Raw genomic sequence first — 26,433 nt, forward strand, 5'->3', positions numbered from 1 at the left:
AACTTTCGATGCCCTTTGTGAAAGTAGGCATCCTCCAAGTCCAGCGACGAAAGGAAGTCGCCCTCCTCCAGCTGTCCCAGCACGTGCTGGAGGGTGACCATCCGGAACTTCTTGGACTTGATGTACTTGTTTAGACGACGAAGGTCCAGGATGGGTTGCCAACCGCCAGTCTTCTTCCGGACGAGGAAGTATCGCGAGTACACTCCGGAGCCCCGGAGCCTCTTTGGCACGAGCCTGATGGCTCCCTTTCTTAGCATCCCCCCGTACCTCCAGCAGCAGTTGAGGGACGTGGTTTTCCTTCCTGGCCACGGGTGGAATACGGGGGCACTTTAGAAATTCCAGAGTGTTCCCGCGGGCCAGGGTATCCAGCACCCAACGGTCGGTGGAGATGGACTCCCACATGCTGACAAATTTCGCCAGACGGCCTCCCACCACGGTGCTCAGTTGGGGGCCCGACGCTACAGCTGGTTCAATCCTGCTTCGACGCGGCCTTGCCGCCTTGGCCTCCTTGGCGATGACAACGAGATCCTCCTGCCTTGCCGCGTCCTCTGTATGCCTCCTGCGACAAGGAGCGGGCCACTTGGCGGTAGAATGAGGAACCACTGCCGAATCCTTTGGAGGCACCTTGCTTGCCTCCGGAGTTCCGAAAGGACAGCCGTCGTCGTTGAAGAACACCCAGGGCCAAAGCTGTCTCGGTGTCCACCCGTCCACTGTCTTGCCGAACAGGTTGTTCCCATCGAAGGGCATATCCAGAACCCTGGTCTGCACGTCCTGGCGGAAGTCGGTGGCCTTGAGCCAACCACGCCGGCGAAGGCAAACGCTGTTGCCCATCTGACGAAAGCCGGTGTCGGCGATGTCCGTGGCCACCGTAATGGCGTGGTCCAACGCCACTTCCCCTCCCTGTAGGATTTCCAGGGCCTCAGCCCTCTTGTCGTCCGGAAGGAAGTCCAGCAAGGGAGCGATCTTGAACCACAACTCCCGGTCGTAGCGTGCCACGATCGCGAGGCCGTTGGCCAATTTAATTGTCGTTGCCACCGACGAAATGACTTGTCGTCCCATGGCGTCCAGCTTCTTCCCTTCGCCTTCCGGTGGGTATGTTGAAGTAGATGCCGTGGCCCCTGCCGCCGCCTTCTTGGCCGCCGCGTAGACCACCAAATCCGGGGACAGCTGTGCCCTGAGACACATAGGGGCAGAGTCCGGGACCCAGTATTTCTTCGCATACCGGTCTCTCCTGGCAGGGGCCGTGGATGGGTTCTTCAGGAGCGCTAGCCCCTCGTCCCAGATGTCGTCCAGCAATGGGATTGAGAGGACAGTCTTCCTCTTGGCCTCCCGCCGTTGGTAGAGGAAACCTTCCTCCTTTTGTTCTTTGGGGCAGAGCTGGAAGAGCTCAGATGCCCTGGCGATCATGGCGTGGAAGGAGCCAATTTCGTTGGGTGGGGAGGCCCGAGGTGGTGGTGAGGGGAGGTCCATTCCGTCGTCGCCACCGTCGTCGTCTGTCCCCGTCGTCGCCATCTCTGTTCCCGTCTCGTCCCTTGGAGGAGAGGATGGGGGTGAAGGCTGAAGGGGGAGGGGTGGAGGATGGACTCGCCTCCACTTGTTAGGCGGGCTCCCCGACGGACCAGGCTCCGCTGGGTCCTCGGTGGGGGGGTAAGGGCATCCTCATCCTTATCCTTATCTCCACGCACAGGGTCTGTATAGCCATCAAGATAGCCCCTGAATTGTCCTGTGGTACAGGTACCGGCTGATATGGGGCTGACGGTCAGGGTGCGGGATTCTCTGCGGTCCCATCTTCCTCGTCGGCTCCCCCGTCGCTCTCCTAGTCGGCCTCGTCGGGATCCTTCCCGTGGGCTTTGGACTCCTCAAACTTCTCGTCCAGGATCCTTTTGACGCTTGCCAACTCATCCTCAGAGGTGGTCGCCGAGTCTGTTATGGCTACCGTGCCCCCCTCCTCTTTTCTTTGCTGGGGTTTCACGGGGGTCTTCTCGATAGGCAGAAAAGACGATTCCCTCCTGGGTGGCAGGGAAACTCTAGCCCCTGAAGTCGCCTCCACTGGGGAAGCCTCCGTAGGTTTTGCCGGGGCTGCTACGACTCCCTCGGCGTGTCTGAGGCCTTTACCCTGAGGGGAGCATCACTGCCTCACTCCCCCTCGGCTGTCTCCGTCGGGATCGACCAGGGCTTCTCCCGAAGTTTACCCGGGTTCTCCGACTTCCTCTTCACCGAGCCAGAGCGTTGGCTCGTGGTTGATGGCGTTGGTGATAGTGCGCCCTGCCTGGCAGTCGAGGAGCCCGACCGATCGGCGCTCCCGGTGCCCATGGACTCGCGGTGCTTAGCCTTTTGTTGGGCCCCCGTCATCGGAGCACCCTCAAAGGTCTTAGAAGACCGCTCGGATTTCTTCTTCTTCTCACCTGTTGCTGGGCTCTTCCCTTCCAGCCAGTTGGTGAGTCGAGTCCGACTGTCCTTCATCGTCCGTTCGGACATATTCTTGCAAAACGCACAGTCCTTCTCCACGTGCGTTTTGTCTTCGTGAAGGCAGTAGAGGCACTGAGAGTGCTCATCCTCCTTGAAGAAGTTCTGAAGCCCCCAGCCAGGGCAGCTCCTAAACAGCTTGGATCCAGTAGGCGTCATGCTTCCCTTGTCCTGGGCCATGTCCACGAGGTAGGCCTCAAAATCTTCCGGAATCGTCCGAGAAGTGGAAACAAAACAAAATGTTGCCCTTGAGGGGCGTAGAAAATTCCGAAAACGCATCCCCGTTAATCGGAAGCAAAGTCGGTGTAGCTTGAGGCTCGATTGACCCAAAATATAAGAGAAAACTCTTCGAAAAGACGCAAAGCGCAGTAAAAGCTCAAGAGCTATAGCACGAGGACTCCCAACACTTGAACATGCGGTAAAAATCTGAAGATGGCTGCCAGAGGAGGGGCTTAAGTAGAGGGCAGTCATTGGCTGGAGGCAGTATGACCCAGAGATCAGCGATTGGTTACTAGTATAAAGACAGTTCAGAAATGAAACCGATTTCTTTTTTTTTTCTTTACCGAAGATTTCCAGCCTGACGACGGGGAATATTCACGAGCATGTGAATCCATGCCAAACCCCATGCTGGAGAAATAGTGTTATTGTAACAATTTCAGAAGCATTTAAACTAGTTTCAACCTTTTCAGGGAGATTGTTTTTTATGCCGTCTACTGCACTTCACCAATGTGCATTTATTCTTATGGGCCATGACTGAGACAATGGGGGCACGTGTAATACTTTTATGCCTTCCTTGTCTCCAGTCCATCTGTCGTTTTATTGACCTTCTGTTCATTCCTCTCTCTTCCTCCATTCCAGTCATATCATCACTTCTAAACACAGCCTTTCACGGAATGGATTAGAAAAGGGTAGCCAGATGAGAAAACCATCCCAGAAGGGTTGCGTCCATTTTGGAAAGTAGCAGATGAAATCCTAGAATATGAAGGGATGCTCATGAGCGGTGTGTGGAGTAAAGGACTTCACGGAAGTCCCGTGCAGAAGTATCATGAGATCCCCACGGGAGAACTGAAGCGCGGGCTTCCCGCTCCAGGCATTACGAGCGCAGCGAGATAGAGGAGAGAATACATCCCTCCACTCTCCTTACAGACGCGAAGCCATAGACTTGACAATCTACTAAGAATAGAGGTGAATCTAGTTGGTCCACACATGTACTTATAGTTAAGATATTAAGGAAGCATTTATGGAGCTAGAAGCAAGTAATGTGTATGTGAGAAGAATACATTATAGTAACTACATCTTCATGCCTGCGTGTGATCATTAACTAGACCACAACACATGCACATATAAATACTGTTAAACAGAACATTAGGCACCACCTCCCCTGTTCCTCCCGATAGACCCGTCACTTGGCCTTCCCCTTTTAGCAGATCATCCCCACTTTCTGCCAAACGCATCGCCCTCTCCTTAACCTGCCCAGCAATCGTAGTTCACAATCAGGACCCTTCAATTAGTGCATGCACACATCGGGCCCTCCAACCTCTACACCTTTCCACAACTGGCCGGCTCCATTGGCACCAAGTCGATCCATACACCACGAAGCATAACGCTATTCAATTAAGGGATAATGAAGCCCACCCTGCCAACACACTGCCCCCATACCTGCCCACAGGCCACATCATGACAGTCAACAGCCCAACGGCCATGCCGTCCACTATGAGACCCAGCCCTACCACACTAATCACGGTGCCATGTTAACATTGCCAGTACGTAACCACATATATTATATGCTGACCCTACTGGCTGATACTCAACAAGAGGCTCTACTTAAGGGCACCTAATCAACAATATTTGCACAGTCTCGCAAACCCCACACAGTAAGAACGTCCTCTCCCTTGCCATTTCAACTTACACTAACTCACATGGCCTTGCCTTCATACCTGCGATGACTAACCCCCTCTCCCTTCCCTCCCTTTTCTCCATGGTGCATCTCGTCATGGATATTAATCTTTTGGATATCTAACTTGTTCTGTACACTTTGTCACCAACATTGGTCATAATGCATATCATTACAATATAATCATGTTGTGCTCCTAACACTGGTTACAATTCTTCACATGTCACTAAACCAATCAGCCAGTCACTGAAAACATTAGTACCCTCACAAATTGCTTGCTTTGGTTCACACTAATTGGATGGTTGCTTACAACACACCATTCACAATACTGCACAATATGTATACCTACCCCAGCCTTGAATAAGACCCCCGTCAGGTGGAAACGCGTGTCGGCTGAACTGTAGAATTAAAATCAAAACGCTATACAAAACAAAGTTTCTGTCATTCTTACAAACTTAGCAAAAAATACTGAGTGTAAACTGTCAACTGACCCAGCACCAGTGTTACACAGGTTCAAACCCTACCCTGTTCAAAGCACTTTATAAAGCGTATGCAGGATGAGAAAGTGTAGGGCCTACATTTGCAAGGAATCCTGCAGACAAGAAAGGATAGGCAAGTACTACAGACAGGCAACCAAGGCACTGAACAGAAAGGGTCAGGGAGTACAAGTAAGGCCAACATGTTAGGTGTACATAGAACGGGGGAAGAGTTTCCCACAGGGTCTGTTGAAACTCTAGCCTTCTGAGTTTGTTACTGTTACAGGGCCCCACTCTGAATGCTCATGGAAAGGAGCAGCAGGAGTGGGTGTCTTGTCTGGACCTTAAGGTACAAACAAGGACACAGTACTCACAAGACTGAAGCCTGTATGGGTCCAGCAGAAACTGAACAATGACTGCCTCCAGAAGCAGTAACCAGCACACAGTTTACAATACAGCAAAACATACAATAATGAAATGCAACTAAGCAAAGGGGAAGAGATTGCCAAGTGAGCACAAGAACAGTAACATAAATATCCAGGGTAGAATAGGAAGTCAGTAAACAAGGTTCACGACAGAGACCAGGAATGAAAGATGAATGGCAAGAAGAAAAGAGTCTAAGTGCAATGGTAGAGGAGACTGGAACTGCAGACTAAAAACTAAGGACCGGAATCAGGGAACAGAGGACTGAACTATAGACCAGGAACAAGAAAACCAGGACAAACTCAGCGGTAGGAAAACAAGGACTGAACTGCAGACTGATAAGGAATTCAAGGAACTGTAAATCTGGACTGGAACAACACAGGCAGGACTACAGACCGATAACAAGGAAACTCAGGACTGGAAGCTAAAGCCAGGCAACCCACACTCTGGGCATAGAACAAGGAACTGCAAGCAGGGAACAAGATAATTGGTGGGAGAGAGCAAGGCGTCGCAAACTGGGAACAGAAGACTGCAAGCAGGGGAGCAGGGTTGCAGTGCAGGAAGCATAGAAGTACAGGGCAGAAGGCAGGGGAGTGTAGGCAGAGTAGCAGGGTGGTAAGGCAGGGAGCAGAGAGAAGCAGGCTCTGGAAGCAACATGAAACAGCAGAAATCAAAAAGGACCAAAGCACAAAGGGCTGAGAGCGAACTCAATGCAGGAGCCCTGTGCTCTTGCGGGCAGCTGCTTAAATACTGACCTGCCCTGTGCAGAAGCAGGCTCGCTAGCAGCACCTGGAGCACCACACCTGATGGTAATCTGCCTCCTCTCTCTCTGGTGTTGGGAAAGTGAAAGCAGCATAAGGCTTCCGGGAATTGTGGCTCTAAGACTGCTGGTTAGGAATAGCCAGGGAAGAAGTACTGCCAAACAATGAATTATGGGATATGTAGTATGTGAAATTTAATAAGGAAGTACCAAAGTCTTGGAAATGGAAAATAAAGCAGACATATGAATGGGCATTTACCAGGAAGGATTACAGGGATGAATGAGTCCCAAATATTCCACAATGGGTGCCAATTGGGGCTCCAATGGCACAGTTGTGACAGTGTTACTTTACTGCCTATGCAACTGGCTACACCGTTCAGAAAATATTAAGTTCAATACGGCAGCCTCATTGGAAATTATTGGTGCTAGGCTTGGTATTCCACATGAGTTTAGGACATGTAGGCTGTGTGTTGAATTTGAAATTGAGTCTACATGCATCTGCTCATGTATTGTGAAAGTCTAACCACATTTTGCTGGACATGGTTTAAGTCGCATGACAACTTTGTTGATCCTAATTTGGAGGGGCATATATGGGACAGTTTTATGGAAAGTCAGGATTTTAATTATACCATATGGGGACATTTTGGGATGCCATTTTAACGATTAATGATGACCCCTATGATTTATCAATAATTTGTACTGTCTTGGATTCTTGGAATTAATGTTGCAAGAGCGGGAAGGCTGGAGCAGCCTCGTGGCCTAGAGGAAAAGGTTGGAGCTTGAGACAGCAATCATCTTGGCCGAGAGCTGATGAACACCATCGCTTCTCTGTTACCAAACAAATTTGGTTTACATTTCGCGCCTGCCCCTGTGGCCACGCCTACCTACTTCCCAGCAGCCTTCAAGAGCACCGTGCACGCGCACCTGGAAGTGACTTGTAAGTGCTGTTGGGCTGTTCGGCGTGGTCGCAGGTGGCGGGTGAGTAATGGGGATATTTGTGTAGACAGCTTAACGGAGTTAAGTATTATTGCCCCGAGTTGCCCGGTTACCGTGTGATTGAGTCATACTGTTTTTTTTTTTTTTTAAACTTCTTTTTATTTAGCTTGGCAGAACAGGTACGTAACAACCAGGGCATGTATAATCAAAGCAAAACAGGCATTACAGATACATAAAGCAAGTACAAAGGTCAGTTTATACACATGGGGTATACATACAAGGTGAGTGGCGGGATAAAGGGGGAGGCTATTCAGGAGGTAGAAGGGGAGAGGCAAGAGGAGCGGGCTGGAGATGCAGGTTCCGAGTCTGCATCAGCAGGAGACATGAACAAGCAAAACTTTAACCAGATATCTCTAGGTCTGGAGTGGGCGGGCTGTTGTATCGCCAGGATTCCTCGGTGTCCGAAGCCCATGTGACCACCCTGAGCCACTGTGCACGAGTAGGTGTGGTAGGCCGGAGCCAACAAAGTAGGATAGAGCGTACTGCAAGTAGCATACAAAGGCCAGCCAGCTTCCTGCAGTCTCGGTGGAGTTTTGAGAAGTCATGAAAAAGACACTTCATCGGGGATGGTGTGATAGGGTGATCAAGGATATCTGACATAGTTGAGCATACTGCACCCCAGAATAGAGTAAGGCGGGGACAGGACCAGAGCATGTGGATATAGCCAGCATTGTCGCAGCCACACCTGGGGCAACTCGGGGAGAGGTCATTCGAAATACGGTGCAGTTTGGTCGGGGTGTAGGGGTACCTGTGGAGCAACTTGAGTTGGATCCGTTTGAAGCGGGAGTTGAAGGAGACCCCATGAATGCGTGCGCACATAGGGGCCACCGTTCGAACATTTCCAGTCCAAGGTCGGCCTCCCAAGTATGTTTTAGTTTAGAAAGTGTGGGGGGCGATCTGGTCTGCACCAAAGTGTAAAGTCTGGAGACTTTGCCTCTAATGGGGGAGGGTGAGGAGAGTTCCGCGATTGCAGACTCATCAGGTGGAAACGCCGGGAAGCTCGGGTATTTGTGTTTAAGGATTTTCCGGAGGGATGAGTATTGAAGCCAAAACGGAAGGTCTGTGCCTGAGGGACAGTGGGAGGTCAGGCCACTCTATGAACTTGCCTTGTTCTAAAACGTCCCGGAGCAATTCATATCCAGCCTCAGCCCACCAGCGAACAATAAAGGGAGGCACTTGTGGGACCTCTGGGAGGAAATTCGAAAGTGGTATATTAACATGAAAGGGATGGGTGATGCCCATTAGTTGCCATGTTTTGGACAGGGCCAGTGACGTGCAGGTCGCCGGGTCGAGTGAGTCAAATACCAACGGCACAGGTGTAATCACCAGGGAACGGATGTCACGGTCGTTTACTGATAGCTTCTCGAGCCTGACATGGGGTGGGGGGTCTGATGTATTGAACCAGTATGCGGTATATTGGAGTTGCGCCACCAGCCAGTACTTAAGGAAATCGGGAGCCCCAAAGCTACCAACCTCCATCGGGGCAGCTAGGGTCTTGAATTTAAGCCAGACCGCGCCCGAGTGCCAGAGGAAAGTGTTGAGGGTACAGGTCAACGCCTGGAAGAATGCGCTACCCGGCCACTGTGGAATGTTGGCGAACCTGTACAGAAGCTGGGGTAGTACTACCATCTTCAGTATCCCTATCCTGCTCGCCAGCGAGAGCGGAAGTTTGCTCCAGCCCAGTGATTGTACTGTAAGATTTGTGAGTTATTTTTGCTAATTTTCTTCAAAGACCCGTTCAGTTTGATAACACTACAATGCCTAGATAAGTAAAGACGGATTGGGCCCATGTGAATCCCAGGGTGTCAGCAGGGGGGGGAGGGGGTGTGTTCTGGCAGTGAGGGGAAACAGAGTGGATTTAGAACAATTCACTTTGAGACCGGAGATTCAACCAAAGAGGACGATATCTTCCAAAATCGGGGCCAGATTAGTATCGCGGGAGCAGATGAAGAGAAGGGTGTCGTAGGCATATAGGGAAACTATATCCGAGGAACCGGCGGTGCGCAGGTCCCTGTGTGCATGGCATTGGCGAAGCATGTCCGCAAATGGCTCCATCGCTACAGCGAAGATTAGGGGGGAAAAGGGACAGCCCCTAGCTATTTGAAAAAGGGGGGGAGCATCGGTCTTCAGTGCGAACCCTGGCTACAGGGTTGGAGTAGAGCAACCTGACCCAGAGAGGAAGGTGGGGCCGAATTTACATTTGTCAAGCACCCACCAAAGATACTTCCATGAGACAGAGTTGAAAGCTTTTTGCATGTCGAGTGTCGCTGCTACCGTGTGGACATTTGGGCTCACCCTGCTTATAATGTTGAAGAGGCGCCTCAGATTCAAGGAGGTGGCGCGTCCCGGAATAAATCCCGCTTGGTCCGGGTGAATGATGTGAGGCATGTAGGGCGCAAGACGCAAGGCAAGTAATTTGGCATAGATCTTGACATCACAGTTGATGAGTGAAAGTGGACGGTAGGAGCCACATTGAGTGGGGGGCGGGGGTTTACCGGGTTTTAGCAAGACAGTTATTATGGCTTCACGGAGCGAGGGGGGGAACTGGCCCACTTCCACAGACTCTTCCCAAAGGGCCACCAGGCGAGGGAGAAGGAGTGATTTAAAATGTTTGTAAAATTCGATTGGAATTCCGTCTGATCCTGGGGATTTACCCGAAGAGAGCAAATCCACAGCATCTGAGAACTCTTCGGTGGTGAATGGATTCTTGAGGGAGCTGATGGTCTCGGGGGGAAAGGATCGAGAGGGGGAGATTATCTAAGTAAGCGTTCATTTCCGATGTCGTAGCGCTGTCCGCTTGTGCATATAGGGATTCATAGAAGGAGATAAATTCGGAATTAATGTCTTGGGGTGAAGTGGCCAGGGTTCTGTCAGGTCTTTCTATTCCGGGGATGGGTGGGTTGCCAAACTCTCGGCGGAGAAGTCTAGCCAGGAGGCGGCTTGGGCGTTCACCCTCGCCGTATTTCCGCCCAAGGCCCGGGCTGTCCAAAAACCTCAGTTTGCGTTCCGCAAGGGAGCGGAAGGTATCTAGTTCTATACCGATTGACGCCAGAATTTCAGGGGTTTGATGTAAAGTGCATTGGGCTTCCAGTGCGGCCAGCGTAGCCTCGCTTTCGGCAATTTCCCTTCGAATAGTTTTAAGGATGCCGTTTTCCTTGGACAGGGCAATACCTCTGATATAGACTTTGAAGGACTCCCAAAGGGTGGCCTGCGAAGACACCGTGTTGGTGTTGATCTCAAAGAACTCCTTGATCGCCGACTCTAACACGGAGCTAAAAACAGGGTCGAGGAGAGAGTGTGGCTTCATTCTCCAGTGCCTGGTTCGACCACGGTGTGGGCCCCAACACAGGGTGATAGTCACCGGTGAATGGTCAGAGAGAGTTCTGGGTAGGATCGCTAGGTCAGATACAATGAGAATATCAGACACCAGCCATCTGTCGATTCGGGAATAGGAATCGTGTACCGAGGAGTAGAAGGAGCAAGAACGAGAGTCGGGATAGAGAAGCCTTCATGCATCAACAAGGGCCAGGCTGGGGAGAGACGAAAGTGTAGTGTAAGCAGCTTTGGAAAGCTGACTAGGTCTGGAGCCTGATCTGTCCAGGTCTACGTCGAATATCGTGTTAAAATCACCTCCCCAGAGGATTGGTAACAACAGGAAACTATCAAGGAGAGACATGAGGTGTAAATGGAATTCGGGATTGTCGATGTTGGGACCGTAAATGTTTAACAAGACCACCTCCCTATTTTGCAGGATACCATGCAGTAGTACCCATCTACCCTGGGGGTCGATCAGTGTGGCTATGGGGTTAAACCTAAGGCTCCTGTGAATTTGGGTAGAATAGTCAGTGTAATACCTTTGAGAGCCCCATGCTTTGGCAAACTTTTCACAATACTCAGTGCGGGCATGTGTCTCTTGTAGGAGCAGGACTTTAACCCCGTGGCGCTCGGCTTGGAGCAGTAGTAGCCTCATTTCCTTATAGTTTCCCAGCCCCCGCACATTCCAACTCATGAATGTCAAGGTGTCCTCACTCAACAGACCAGGGGTAGTCATTGGAAGTTGCGAGTAAATGAAGCGGTGACCCCCCATGGTCGGTGCACAGCATAGTTAAATCCGCAATACCATCGGCTCCATAATGCTCTATACTCTAACTCGTCTGTAGATACCAAGCCTTTAACATAGAACCCAATTCTCCCCGCCCCCTCCCACACCCCTCCCCTAAACTGAGGAATGATAACCCCGTAACTAAACAACCGAATCCAAACCAATGGCATCAACGCCTGGGGGGCCTGTGAACTGGCCCGGTGGTGATGCTCCGAACCGGGAGGCAATATAAGGGTACATATGGTGCCTGGTGGTGGCATCAGGTGCCACCCGTGAGGGGACCTTTCCGGGTAGGCAAGGCACGGTCGCATAATAGAGAAACAGTTTGCACAAACTCGGGATGAATGGTTTCTCAAATCGGATCATGCCAATGTGTGGGTTCAACAACACATATTAAAGGGATATTAGAATAGTGGATGAGTGCTAGGACGGTCCCCAGCAACATCCACTCGACAGTTGGTCTATGTTGTAGTAAATCAATGTCTCAATTCATGAACAAAAATTACAAGGAACAAAACATTAACAATGTATGTTGTAAATGTGATTCAGCCAGGGAAGTGTTCATCAATGAACCTGGAGACCTCCTCAGGAATCGTGAAAAATTACACCCGGTTCGCATGTTCAATTCTCAATTTGGCGGGATATAGCATGGCGTATTTGGCCTGCAGATCTCGCAGCCTCCTCTTCACGCCAGAAAGGTTTTGCGCTCCCGCTGGACCGCCACCGAGAAGTCCGGGTATAGGTGGATCCTGGCCGCGTCCAATAGGAGTTCTCCTTTGGGTCTCGCCGCCCTAAGGAGAGTGTTACGGTAGCGGAAATTTAGGACTCTGGCAATAATAGGTCGTGGTGGTGTGCCCGGTCTGGGCTTTTCCGTGAGTGCACTGTGGGCTCTCTCGATTGCAAATTGTGGGGAGAGTTTTGGGGAATCCAGCAATTGTAATAGCATGCCCTCTACATAGTCCTCCATAGGTTCCCGTATGCCATCCGCCGGTACACCGATAATTCGGAGGTTGTTGCGCCTTGAGCGAGATTCGAGGTCCTCGTTTTTCTTCTTGACTTCAGTGACTCGGGCAGAGATTGTAGAGACCTCTGCTCGGAGGGAACCCAAGTCATCCTCGGTGCTGCTCACTCGTGTCTCGATTTCAGCAACCCGACCGTCGATCCTTTCCATATGCGCCTTGATGGAGGATATCATGCCATTCATGTCGTCCAGTTTGCTATGTAGTGTGGAGTCGGGCGGTTCTGACCTTGATGGGTTGGATGGTTCCTGTCCTGATGTCTCCACCACCAGTCCCACTGGGGTCTTTGTAAACATGTTGATCGAGGATTGTTTCTTTCCCGTTCCCTTTGTCATGATGCCAATGTAGGGTGGGCTTAAGGTCCAAGAGGCGGCCGGGGCGCCGGGCAAAGGAGAGGCCAGGCCACAACGGGAGGTCAATTGGGCTGTCCGGGGGGCTGTGGACGCACAAGAGGCCTCAATATCGGGGTAGAATGCAGTGTCGCAGGTTAGAGGGGGTCTGGACGCCGACGACCAACAGGTCAAGGACCGGAGGGGCCACCTCGGCCAGCAGGAGCGCGTGGGAATGGGTGGTCAGTGAGTGAGCCCACCAGTGCAGCCGGCGCCAATAATCCTGGGTGAGGGCCGGGGCCCAGGGATCAGTGTTCCATAGCCGAGATGGAAGAAGCAGAGGCTATGGGAACTGATGCAATTGATTGGATTGAGGGTACACTCCCTGTGTTGAGCAATGGAGGATCCGCCGGTGGATGGGGGACTGGGGACAGTGGGCGCAGCACCGCAGTGGAGGCCCTCTGCTAGTATTGTATAGAAGGTAGCAAGATCCGTGGCTGGGGAGAGGCCACGCCGGGGGCAAGCACTGGGTGTGGCACACCGGCACCCAGGGGGTGCGAGGAAGGAGGGGGCCCAACGCCCAAGGAGATCCGGTCCCCCTAGCAGTGTCTGCAGTTCACGTTGGGTACAGGGGCCCAGTATAACTGGCTGAGCAGATGGGCAACAGTGTCTGAAGGCCACTGCTGTGAACGCCGGTGTGAGGGGGCCCAGATGTCATTCGAGTCTTCCGGGAGAGAGGCGGTGCAAGCCCAGATCAATGTCACTGCAAGGCGGGTGGGGAGGTGACCGGGCGTCCCTGACCGACTCACCGCGGCCGCCCAAAGCGGAGACGTCGAAAGGGCAGGTCTCCAGGCGAGGTCCTCGGAGGTTGCAGGAGGCAGCATGCCGCCCAGGGGGGGCGGCGGAGTGGGTCGCTTTGGACTCTGGTGATGGCTCCCGGGTCCCAATCAGGGGTGACATAGGTTAGCTGCTTAAACAGTTACAGAACTAGCCAAATACAGTTAGACTCTGACAGCTGTACTTTGGTAACATTCTTTCGATTGGATGTTCCTACCACGTATTCCTCATCTTATGATAATGTCTCTCCAGCTTTGATTCTTCTGAAAGAATTTGACAGAAGGCACTGTAGACCGTGTCCCCGAGTCGATGTCCTTCGAGGGCTTCCGTTCGACGTCATATTCAGTATAAATGCGCATGCAGCGCCCGTTGGCTTAAGTTCTGTTTTTTCCCTATTCTGAAGAGGAATTACCAGGCGTACGTACCCAAGACCGTAGGCTCACAGAAAGCGCTGAGTGTAATAAGACGTAAATTGTACAGCAGGGTAGGCTGGGAGAGGCGACAAGGAATATGTGGGAGGAACATCCAATCGAATGAACGTTACCAGGGGTAAGTAACTGAATTGTGGACAGTATTACAAAAGATTTGAGCAAACAATGTCAAAGCAGTTCAGATGCAGGAAGGCGAATGAAAGTAATCCGCATTAAAAATTAAGTCTTACCGGATGGCGTATCCCCTGTGTGGTTTTCATGTAGGGCACCTACAGTCATCAGAAGAACTATTATAAGAAAGACTGGTATTTTCCAAGAACCCGCCACAGAGGCTGCAAATACAAGCAGGAGTTTATGAATACACAATAACACATGAAATGATGCAAAAAAACAACTGTGAATAATTAGCTACCAAAACACAAAAATCACACAATTATTTAGCCTGAGAGGAGTACAAGACAAAAAGAATATACCTCATTAGGAACAATGGGAGATAAGTCCACTTGTTTGCAATGAACGTGTTTGCAATGAAGATGCAGATCTACCATAAACAGGAGATGTAATCTAATGTGCCACTTATAGGTTGTGAATCATGGACATTTTAATCCTAGAACCAAACTGCCCTTGCGCGATTATGAAAAAATCCCTTTAGATTTGTGTGCCTCAGTTCTCTTATCGGCAAACTTGAAAAAGCCTAGAAAAAAGGTACTCTAACCTTACGGAGGAGCACAAGTAGTACTAGCTATGGAATGCCCGTAGAAACATGTCACAGTAATTAACCACCCCCAGTGTTCCAACAAGGAGGTGGATTGAAAATAGTAAAAACGTACATACCTTGATAATCTTTCTGTATACTTCATAGCAGGGGTGTTGGTAGGTCTGGAAAAGATCCGGCGCTACACCAATGTCGAGACTCTGGGCTAGGTAGCCTTTTGGTTGTAGCCCCCGAGCTTCTATCCGGGGCTACAACCAAAAGACCCAAGGCTATAGCTCCCTTAGCCCCCCTCCCCCCCCCCCCCCCCCCCCCCCCGACTCCCTAGCAATGCCTCTGCTTTATAGGACAACAAAACTTGATTTCCAAGACAATCTTTTAATATTATGGATACATGGCATTGCACAAATAAGCTGTCGAGTTGGGATCTTGGACCATTGTGATGCATTCATCTACTCATGGTATACACATCAGTTGCTTTCTCTCTTCAGCTGAGTTGCCAAAATCACAACAGGGGTTTTGCAACTAGTATGGACCATGGGTTTCTTTGTAACAGGGTGTGGTGGTTAAGAAAAGAGTCTCAAAAGTATTATGATATTGTCACTATAATAGCTTTATTCAGTTCAAGACTCAGTTTCTTAAATTTGATTGTTTTCATTAACGTGTTATTTTGGTAATAAATAAAAACCTTTCAACACAAAAGAATATCTTAAGAATAATTCACAAAAATTACACAATTTCCTAAAATAAGCGTTCATACAATAAGACATGAATTACTTACCTTAAAAGCATTTCTGATGATTGTATCTGCTTAGATTCACACGCATATAGTCTGACATCCAGTGGTCACCGCAGAGTTTTGCATCTTGTCTTACGAGAATTGAAAGGGGACGTCGACATCGGTGTGCATGTAACACTATCCCTACGTGACATGTAGTGTACCCAAAATCCCTCCGGCGTCGAGGTCCCTCCGATTGTATTTTATCTGCCGTGAGGGAGCCTATGACTACTGTCAGAAAAGAGAGAAAGTAGTAAGACGTCCATGTTTCTTCCATCCGAGAGGGGAGGAAGGGTAGGCGCATGTGAATCTAAGCAAATACAATCATCAGAAATGCTTTTACGGTAAGTAATGCAGGTCTTCTGATGCTTGTTCATCTGCTTAGAATCACATGCTCTGCATAGACTAGCGAGCAGTACCCGGAGTGAAAAGATGTCTTAGTACTGCTTTTCCCACCTGAGAATCAGACCTAGAACGAGTGTCTAGGCAATAGTGTTTTGTGAAAGGTGTGTACAGAATTCCAGGTTGCCGCTTTGCAACTGGACTCCAGAGGAACATTTGCAATGAATGCTATGGAAGCCCCCATGCTTCGAGTAGAGTGTGCTCTAGGCTTGAAGGGCAGTTCTCTCTTAGCAAGAGAGAAACAGAGTGTGATGCATTTGACAATCCACCTTGAGATAGTAGATTTGGAGACGGGGTCTCCTCCTCTACCTGCGGCCACTGAAACGAAAAACTGATTTGTTTTCCTTAGTGGTCGAGTCCTTTCCATGTAAAACATGACTGCTCTGCCTACATCCAGTGTGTGCAGGCTTCTCTCCCATGCTTGAGGGGTTCTGAAAGAACATTGGTAGTTTTATGGACTGGATCACATGAAACTTTGATATGAATTTAGGCGCAAACCTAGGGTGAATGCGCAGAACCACCTCATCTCTGAACTGTAATAAAGGGGTCTAGAACTGATGGCGCCTGTGAGACTTGCTTTATGCATGGGCTCAAACGGAGACCCCATAAGTCTAGTCAACACCACGTTTAGGTCCCATCCGGGAGCAGGGTTAGAAATGGGAGGGTGAATTCTCTTTACTCCCTCCATGAACGCCTTAATAACTGGTATCTTCCACCACGTGTAGTTGTGTAGTTGTTATGTAGTGTAGGCTGAAAGAGCAGCTAAGTGAACTTTTAGAAAGTTAAAAGCCAAGCCTGAGTCAAGTAAATGAGTCAGGTACAAATCGATATGGGTAGGAGAGCAGTCAATGGGGTTGATGCTCTTAGAATTGCACCAACTGATAAAAAACGCTTCCACTTACTGGAATAGCAATATTGTGTATTAGGTTGAGTAGGGGAGTCTGGGTGGGGAAGCGTAAACAAATTTCCCTGACCATGTGATCCAGAGTGTTCCCCTTGGACCGGTTCTGGGGGTACCTGGAGGCGTAATCTTGGCATTGAGCGTTCTCCAGAGTTGCGAACAGGTCGATCTCTGGGAAGCCCGATTCTGCGAAAACGTTGGAGACTATGTCTTTGAGTAATCGCCATTTGTACTCCAAGGGTAGTGGGAAATCTCTGCTGAGTACATCTGCCAGAAGATTGAGTTCCCCTGGAACATGTTGTGACAACAGGAACATGTTGTGTTTGAGAGCCCACTTCCAAATGTTCTGGGACCGTTTGGACATCCCTGGAGAGTGAGTTCCCCCTTGCTTGTTCAGATGGTACATGGCCGTGATGCTGTGTGTGAGGATCAGGACCGTCTTACCTTGCAGTTGTGTCTGAAAGGCTTTCAGTGCTTTGAACACTGCTAACAGTTCTAACAGATTTATGTGGTTGAAGGCTATGTCTGATGAACAAACTCTGTGCGCGGTTTGTTGATGCAGGTGAGCTCCCCACTCTGTGAGAGATGCGTCTGTAGTGAGTGGCTTCCACTGGGGGAGTGGTGATGGATTTTCCTTTTAAGAGGTTCTCCCTTGACCACCACTGCAGCGAGAGAATGAGGGCTGGCAAGACAACTATTAGATCGTCCCATTGTCCGCTGGCCTGACACCACTGGCTGTTGAGCCACTCCTGCATTGGACGCATGCGCAAGCGCACGTGAGGAACCAAATAAATGCATGACACCATCATTCCCAACAGTCGCATAGCTTTGCGTACCGTCACCTCTCGACTGGTTTCATATTGAGGGATTTGAAACAGCATGTTTTGGACCCTATCGTTGGAGGGGAAGACAAGGCCGTCCCTTGGTCGAATTAGAGCCCCTAGGAACTGCTTGACTTGACTGGGGTTTAAGCTTGATTTCTTCTCGTTGATGGAGAATCCCAGGCTGAATAAAAAGGTCTATTGTCTCTTGGGTATTTGACAGACATGTCTTGTAGGAGTCCCCTGTTATGAGCCAGTCGTGGAGGGAAGGATAAACCGGGATGGACTGCCTGCGCAAGTGTGCTGCTGCCACTGCCAGTACCTTTGTAAATATCCTTGGTGCAGAGGCTATGCCGAAGGGTAGTACTTTGAACTGATGGTGCTTGTCCTGTATCATGAATCTGAGGTATTTTCTGTGCACCGGCAAAATTGAAATGGTGCCATGTAATCCCCCTGTGCGAGTAGGGTAATTACCTCCTGCAGACAGACCATACGAAACATTCGGGGCTAGACAAATTTGTTTGCTGGGTGCGAATCTAGTACAGGGCGCATGGTGAGATCCTTTTTGGGTACAAGGAAGTACACTGAATAAATACCCTTGTTTGCCTGTAGAAGAGGTACGACTTCTATGGTGCCCTTTTCCTGCAGGGTCTCGACTTCATGTAGCAGGATGCGCAGATGTTCCGGCGTCGGGCGTCTTGATCGTGGCGGTCTGAATTGGGGAGTCCGTCAGAATTCTATACAGTAGCCGTGGTTAACGGTCTTGAGTACCCACTGGTCTGTAGATATTCCCTCCCATGCTTGAATAAATGATGTTAGCCGGCCCCCGACAGGGGGATGCATGGGAGGCGACCCGGATGTGCGGGTCATTTTTGGCCTGAGCCCAGGGAGCCTCGAGGGGTAGAATTCCAGCCCTTCCTTTACCACGTCGTTGCCCCCTTGTGGGACATGGGATGGTGAAACTGCTGGTTCCTTGGGGAGAACTAATTATTTCCCCAAGCTGTATTGATTTTGAGGGAAACGTTGGCCACGAAAGGAACGTCTATTCCCGCTCCCCCTCCTTTGTGAAGGTCTCTGGGTAATCTGGTCCAGAGACTTAAGGGTATCATTATGCTTCTTTGCAGCTTCGAGGGCTTCATCCACTGCCTTTATGAATAAATTAGTGTCTTCTACTGGCTTAGAAGTGACGCTTGGGTCTCTAATTTGAAACCAGAGTTCCTTAACCATGCGTGCCTCTACAGGAGGGTACCCTGAGCCAAGGACCTGCCAGCTGTCTCTGCTGCATCCAAAGTATTCTTTAGTATACTCTTGGTAACTTGTCTGCCTTCTGCAACTGTGGAGAGCAGACGGGCTTGCAGCAGTTCAGGGACTTCTTGAAGGTCCTCCTGTAGCATGGCCCATTGTGCATCAGCATAGCTGCCTAACAAGGTTGTATTATTTGCAATGAGTGGAATAAGCTGCAGCCGCCGTGACCCTTTTGCCCAGAGCGTATAGTCTTTTACACTCCTTGTCAGGGGGTGCCTCCCCAGTAGATAGGCGAACCCCTGATCTCTTCCTGGTTGTTGTCACTACCAGTGAATCCAGAATAGCATGACCCCTTATGTAAAAGGGGTGAGAGGGGGAGGGTCAAAATAGATTTTCTACCCTAGGATTTACTGCTCTAGTAAGGACAGGCATCAATAAAGAAGGGGCCAACCGCTTCTTGATCGAATTTAACAGAGGGTTAGCTTGACTGGCCGGTGGTTTTTCTTGTAGAATGTACTCCACAAAATAAGCTTCTGTAACGGTCTCCTGGGTAGCAATATGGAAATGTTCAGCTGCTTTCCTCAATATGGCATTGAATGCCATTTGATCATCGACCGGGGAGGCCTGTCGAGTGGGGCGGTTGGAGGGGGGTCCAAGCACAAGGCATCAGGTTCCGGTGTTGGGAGTAGGTGACTGCCAAGGGTGAGGATCACTGGGGTCGGTGTCTACTCCCCAACCCTCAGTGGGGTCCAAATAAACATCCTCATTTTCAGCAAAGGGATCTTCATCTTGAACCTCTTCCTCAGTGAGGTCATACATATATTATTCTTCTTCTTCCTCCTCTTGAGAAGGGTCAAAGACCTTCTGAAGCTTGGCCACAGGGAGAGGGGGATTTCTCTCTAGGCTTTTTGGGTGTGGATTTCTCCAAACCTCTCTAGCCTATCCATACATCCCTCAAATTTCTCTCTGGTCCAAATAGATCAGTGGTCTTCAAACCTTTTTGGCCAGGGCCCCCCTGAGCAAAATTTGGGCAGGTGGGGACCCCCCAGAAATGCCAAATGGACAGTATATATTGCGCGCCGTCACCTGCTCCCATCAAAGTCGCTGGGCTCCCTCATCCCACTCCTACCCAGTCGCTGGTCTCTCCCCACCCCATCACACACCCAGGGCTCTCCCCACTCTGCTCCCATCACTATCCCATGGTTCCCGCCCATTGTGCTCCCACCATAGTCCCTCGGTTCCCCCATCCCGTTCCCAACACAGTCTGAGGGCCAGTGGCGGCTGGTGAATCTTTTTTAAGTGGAGGGGCATTAAGGGGAGGTTCGGGGGGGTTTCCCCCTGTGAATTTTTTTTTAAATAATAGGTTAAAATGTTGCATTGTAGAGCATACTTTTAACAAAAAATGGGTAAATAGCCAAACAGTTTGCAATTGTTGCTGGGAGTCCAGGGGGCAGGCATTGATATTTTATTTCTATCGCGCTCGTACACAAGTGTTTCAGAGCGTGACAAGGCAAGGGAGGGGAACAGAGGAGAATAAAACAGCGATCTTACTAGGCCCAGTGACATTGAGAACGCGCAAGTGTGAGGGGAAAAGTGCATGGAAGGGGGGAGAAGTGGAAAGTGCGAAGCAGAGGAGAAACAGATAAATAACAATAAATAAATAATAAAGGCAACAAACAGTGGTAGTGCAGCCAGCAATTTGCAAGTGCTACGTTTAAGGCAGCAGACAGGGTAGGTCTGATAAGTGCAGGAAGAAAGATGGTTCTCCTCAAGTTTTAGAGTGGCAGGGCGCTGTTCCAGAGGGAGGCCCCAGCCGAAGACGGAGATCTACCCCCAGCTCGTTTCTTTGATAAACGACTGACCCTGAGGGAGTTGGAGGTAGAGGAGTGAAGAGATTGAGAGGGGAGGTATTTGCAGAGGAATAGCTGAAGGTATTTTGGACCGAGGCCCCAGAAAGCCTTGTGGACAAGGCAGAGGGTTTTGAATGATAGATGTCCGGTAAAAAGATACCATCCCTGTCCCCTGGGCCCCACTGGTCCTAACACAATGAACATGATTATGTGTATATGCAAGGCGCTGCACATTCATACAGCAATCACTCTATTATTCACATGAGCATCCATCACCATACACTCACTCATAACGCATCCATACACATGTTTAAATAAAAACAATGAACATAAACGTACCTTCTGCATTGGCCTGTGTGTGGGTGCTGCTCCAGCTGCTCTGTCCGTTATGTGCGAGGAGGCGCAGGAGCTCCCCCTCGGACATACAGACATTCAGTGCCCCAGCCAGCATTTCCAATGAGCTATGCAATGCTGGCGAAGCAAAACGCCCCAGCACTTGCATGGCTCAGTGAGCATGTGCGGCTGGGGAACTAAACTGAACTGTCAAAGGGAAACAGTGTTTCCCTTTGACAGTTCAGCCAGCCCAGGAGCACTCCATTAGCTGGATAAAGCAGCTGAGGGAGTGCTCACTGTTTCACTGGGCTGGCTCCTTAGCTCCTCCATAATGGGTGAGGGGCCACTATGCAGTTAGTAATGTTGACCATTGTTGCTGAATATATCACAATTTACTTACATTTTAACACAAAGCACCCCTTTGGGTACTATTGAAACAGTGGGCTTCATAACTACTCTGGCGGTAGCTGTGCCGGTAAAACCGGCACGGCTGCCACTGGAGTTGCATCCGGGTCTGGCACCCGCGAATGGGCAATTACTAGGTCATGCCGAGTTAGGCGGACATGATAATTGCCCTTTCGAAGGTGCCGGTAGATCCCCATTCCCATTTGAGCCCCATATGGCTCAAATGGGAAGGGGGAGCTCGGATGCACCGGCACCGTTAATAACGGTGCCGGTGCATCCGACGAGCTGAGGTCAGACCTGGCGGGGGCTGTCAAGCACCCACGAGCACAACTCTTACTATGGCGGAACGGTAGCAACGGTGCCGGTAGCTTACCAGCACCGTTGTTACTGGTCCGCCATAGTAGTAATGAGGCCCAGTCTGTGACTAAAGGAATGAATATCCATTTACAACTGTGGGCCACTTTTTCATTGTTGCCTGAGACAGTTTCATGCTTCAGCCCGCCCATGTGGGCCACCCCTGCCCATTTCTTCCAATCTAAAAAAAAAAAAAAAAAAAAAACTTTTTTCATGCTGAGCTTCAGGGCCCCCCTGGGATGCACCCGCGGACCCCTAGGGGGTCGCGACCCACAGTTTGAATACCACTGAAATAGATGAACCAGAGGGATCCAGGGTTGGAAAATGCTCCTGTAGTGGATCTTCTGCCACCAAAAATCGAGATTTCTCCTTTAATGTCGTAGAAATCCCTAAAGTGCCTTCCGAAAAGTCTTTTCGGGGGACCGACGGTTGACATGTCTCTCTGTCTGTGGGCCTCTCCGTGGGTTCCAATGAATCCTTTGGCCCATCCCTGGATTTTGACGGATCCTTGGGTTTGTCCTTGGGTCTTGATGAATCCTTGGACCGTTGCTTCTGACCATCCGCCTAAATAATCCCAACAATGCTTTCGTTAATCCCCTCAGAATCGGGAGGTTGTAAAGTTCGGGCCTGCGATTGTACGGTTACTTTCAGCAGAACCGGTGCCTTCTCGGCCGTGGACACTCTCTTCGGATGCGTCTCGACGGACTCCTGGATATTGCGGGCAGCGCCCTTCGTTTTAGAGGGCCTGGTCGTAAAACGCACCTGCAGTTGCGGGGAATGCTGCTGATCCTAACGATCAGAGGGCAAAGCCGAAGATCTCAGTGTGCCCGTTGGCGCGATGGACCGCTTCGACCTTTTCGTCAAAGACGTCCCTGGGGTTGTGTTCTTAGTGTGTGAAACGTGTGTGTCTTTGTCGCCGGGGCGTACAGTCCCCATAGCAGGAGCTGAGTCGTGCCTAGCGGGGCCGGGGACAGACTACGCGGAGTGTGAATGCTGCACCGAGAGGTCAATCACCTCCGAATCTGAGGCTTGTTCGTCACTCAGCCCCTCGTCACAGTCGGCGGTTGTGGCAGCGGGAGAACTAGACTCGGCCTGCGACATTCCGTAGGCCGCCCACCGCTTAACACAGCGCTCCTTTAGTGTTTTCGGATGCAGGAGCTTGCAAGCCACAGAAACCGTCTCGTCTTGATTAAGGGGCAAACACCGATTACACTTACAGTGTTTATCCTTCCAAGGGAATTTGGCCTTACACAAAGGACAAAACCTAAATGGAGTCCTCTCCATAGCTGAGGAAATAAATAGTGACGAAAAGACCCAAGGAACAAAGAGGAAAGAAAAAGGCATTCTTAGAAAGGGAAGTTTCCACCCCGACCACACGCTGCCTACTGTGTAGGTCAGCCAGAAGGTCCAGCCACGTGGTCAGCAGCGCTGACTGGAAAACTGTGCGTCGAAGATCCATGGACAGGCTTCGGCGGAGATCTGGAAACAGCTGTCGGTGGAAGTGACAGTAGGATAATATTCAATCACTTAATATAATATACGCCCAAAGGTCGAAGGATAACAATAGCAATGTCTCTGGACGGGCTCTACATAAGGCGACCAGTATGCTGGGTGGAAAAACCAATCTGAGGGACCTTGACGCATGAGGGATTTTGGGTACACTACATGTCACATAGGGATAGTGTTACATGCACGCCCATGTCGATGTCCCCTTTCGATTCTCGAAAGACAAGATGCAATACTCAGCAGTGACCACTGGATGTCGGACACATCATTTGATTCCAAGCAGATTAACAAGCATCAGAAAAACTGGTGATAAATTATCATTCCCGTTAACGAGTGACGCAAGGTCTCCACTTCCCTCTTGCAGATTCTAAATTATTTTTTGACATAGAGGAATTTGAGCTCAAGCACCCAAGCAGGCCATAGTTGGTTGTTTTTCGAGGCAAAGTTGTAAAATGAATCTTCTGGTATTAATATTAACTAAATAAAAAACATGGTTCATTAATCCTAAAGCTTTGTCTAATATAGTTGCTCAAAATAGACTTTTGTCATAATTGGCACATATTGTTATCCCTGTCCCATACAAGGGCCTTCTCTTTTAGCTCTTTAATATTGACCCCAAGGTTTCTAGGACAGCTTGTTTCAAAGTTAATTTCAACAAGAACTTTCTGACTTCTTTTATCCATAGACGTATTGCTCTAGCAGGAGTTTGTTTCACCAACAATTTACTAAAGATGAAATATAAGAAATGCTTTTTCTCCTGAGTAAACAACATTTTCAGCATTAAGATACCAGCCGCAATTTTTCTTTGTACCATCATAGAAGCCAATCCCAATTCACGCCTAATTGCCTCCGTAGCTGTGGCATGGAAAAAGCCCAGTGTGGGTCGCCAGAGTCTACCTTCCAACTTCGACAACCATGTGGTAGCTTTATAAGTAAATATTTTGAGGGAGTAAAGGGCACTGGGTACAATGCTGGACTTGTATAACGTTAAGAGTCCCTCTATAGAATATCTGCCCGATATGAGATGAACCTTTTTAGCGCAGAGATTCTTTTTGGGATCTTACCCATCACTGTTGCAAGTAGTATATCTATATGAGAGTATTTGTAATAGGGATACCCAAGTAGGTATATTTCTTGACAGATTCAATGGGTTCCCTGTTCAATTTCCATGCATAAATTGAGACTTAATTCTGCTGGAATTAATTATCATTTTTGTCTTAGCACGATTGATTACTAACCCATTTTCTTCCGCAAGTTAACTTAATGCTAAAAAGGCTACATTGGAGCCCAACCTTGGTGCGATATAGCAGGACAATGGGCCTCATTATGAGTATGCCGGTGCGGTAACAACGGTGCCGGTAAGCTACCGGCATCGTTTTTACCGGATCGTCATACTCCGAGTTCTGCGTGCAGGTGCACCCGCTCGCAGACTTTGACGTATGCACCGGCACTGTTGGACACAGTGCCGGTGCATCCGTCCTCCCCATAGGACTCGAATGGGAATGGGGAGTGACTCTTTCCGACGCCTGGCTTCAGGGACCGCCGGGGCTGTAATGCCCCAGTGATTCCCCATTGCCAGGCGCCGGCAAAAAAGCATTACTCCGGCGGCAGCGTGCCCTTTTTACCGGCACGGCTATCGCCAGAGATATAATGAGGCCCAATGTCATCAGCATGAGAGCCACACCAAAGGCTTGGCTCCAGCACAGGGAGAAAAGTTGTTAAGTTTGGCTAGTAATTCTCCCATATCAACCATTACATTAAACAGGACTGGATCCATAGTGCAGTCTTGTTTTAGAGCGTGATTAGTGTTCATCGCCGGGCCCAAAGCACCATCCTGATTTATCCTTATTTGGACAGTAGTATTGGTATATAAGAATTTGATTAAATGAATTATGCACCATCCTGATTTATCCTTATTTGGACAGTAGTATTGGTATATAAGAATTTGATTAAATGAATTATGTGGTGCAATCCCCATCCCATCAGTTTAGACCACATCGAAAGCACTGCTGTAGTCGACAAAGCAAATATACAGTGCCGTTTCCCTGTTTTGAAGGCATCATGAAGCAAGATTCAAAGTTCAAACAAACAGGTTTTATTAAACTTAAATGTCAGGATGGTCGAACACCAAACTTGCCCTATGTGTTAAGGTGCGATTTCCCTGCTGTGAGGCAGGCATGTTACCAAGAGAGACACATACTCAAAACAGTTTGAAAACCTTTATGGAATAACTTTCTTGGGTTGGTGGAATGCCTAACTGGTCCCAACTAAAGGGATTGTTCCCTCAACTGATGTTTCTAAGGGCCGTCGATGTCTAAGTCCAAACCATAATCTGTCTGTGTCACAACCGCGGCTTGCCCTCATTCTTAGATAAAACGTGATCGGGAGTCTTCTTAAAGAAAAAATGGGGGCTCAAAAGAAAATGCAAACCAAGACTGGTTTCAGATAGCCTTACCATCAGGTGCAGTTCTACGAGTTTCCAAAAAAATAGTTCAACTTAAAAGGGGTGCCCTCTGAACCATCCACATAGGGCTCTTGCAGTATGTCAAAGTTCGAAATGTCTCCGGGTCTCTTGGGGGTTACCTTCCCCAAGCTTCAATCCTTCCCTTTCCAAACAAAAGGACACAGTTCCTGTTAGGCATCTCAGGACCCCTCCCACCCCCCAAGTCTAGGCCTTTCCCGCAGAGTTCAAAAAGTCTTTGTGGGACTCGCAGGGTTTTCTTCCCAAGCTCAAGCCCCTCTGGTCTCAAATAAAAGTTCACCTTGTCAGGATGTACCTTTCAACAGATAGTTCTTTCATGGGGGAGTGTCCAAGACTTTTGAAAACGCCAGGCTTTTTGCCCCTCACCTGCGCGGCCACTCTGACTTCAGGCCCCTCTCTTTACACTTTGAATCTTTCTTCTGGCATCTTACTCCTCTTGTGCCTTTTCCACTCTGCTCTAGTTTCTCTTCCACCTTTCTTTACTTTTGCACCCTTGCACCTTCCTTCACTCTTTACACTTTTCTGTGCATACTTACCTTATTTTTCCTTTATCGTGCCTTTTGCATACTACTCCTGCTTTGCTGTGCCCCTGGCACACTCTTCTCACCTGGCTGCGCACTCTTTTACCTTCCTTTTTCAATGTCAGGTCGCTCGTACCCTCTTTCCTGTTCTGGGTTGCTCGCACCCTTTCCCTGCTTTCAGGTTACTGCACCCTCTTTGCTTTCCACTCTTGTTTATCCTGCTTTCGAGTTGCTTGCCTCCTCTTTCCTGTTTTCAGGTCACTTGCACCCTTTTCATTCATGCTTTCTTTCTTTCCTGGTCTTCGCGCCACTAGCGCACTGTTTCTCTGGTCTTTGTCACTTTCTTTCTGCTTTCCGATTAACACACTGTTCGCATCTTTCCTTACTTTT

At 49.5% G+C, this 26,433-nt stretch overlaps 1 protein-coding gene across 4 annotated transcripts in view; it reads right to left on the reverse strand.

Moving 5' to 3' along the window:
* The window catches only part of TMEM245 (transmembrane protein 245), a 956,632-nt gene that overhangs the window by 864,161 nt on the left and 66,038 nt on the right, over positions 1–26,433 (reverse strand). For all 4 annotated transcript variants that reach the window (XM_069620553.1, XM_069620551.1, XM_069620552.1 and 1 more), the window contains exon 3: positions 13,964–14,065. In XM_069620553.1, the coding sequence (XP_069476654.1) occupies positions 13,964–14,065 (102 nt within the window). The remainder of the gene's footprint in view (positions 1–13,963; positions 14,066–26,433) is intronic.

Source organism: Ambystoma mexicanum, chromosome 5q, assembly GCF_040938575.1.
Source record: "Ambystoma mexicanum isolate Mex_15411 chromosome 5q, UKY_AmexF1_1, whole genome shotgun sequence".
In the NCBI taxonomy this organism is placed as follows: domain Eukaryota; kingdom Metazoa; phylum Chordata; class Amphibia; order Caudata; family Ambystomatidae; genus Ambystoma; species Ambystoma mexicanum.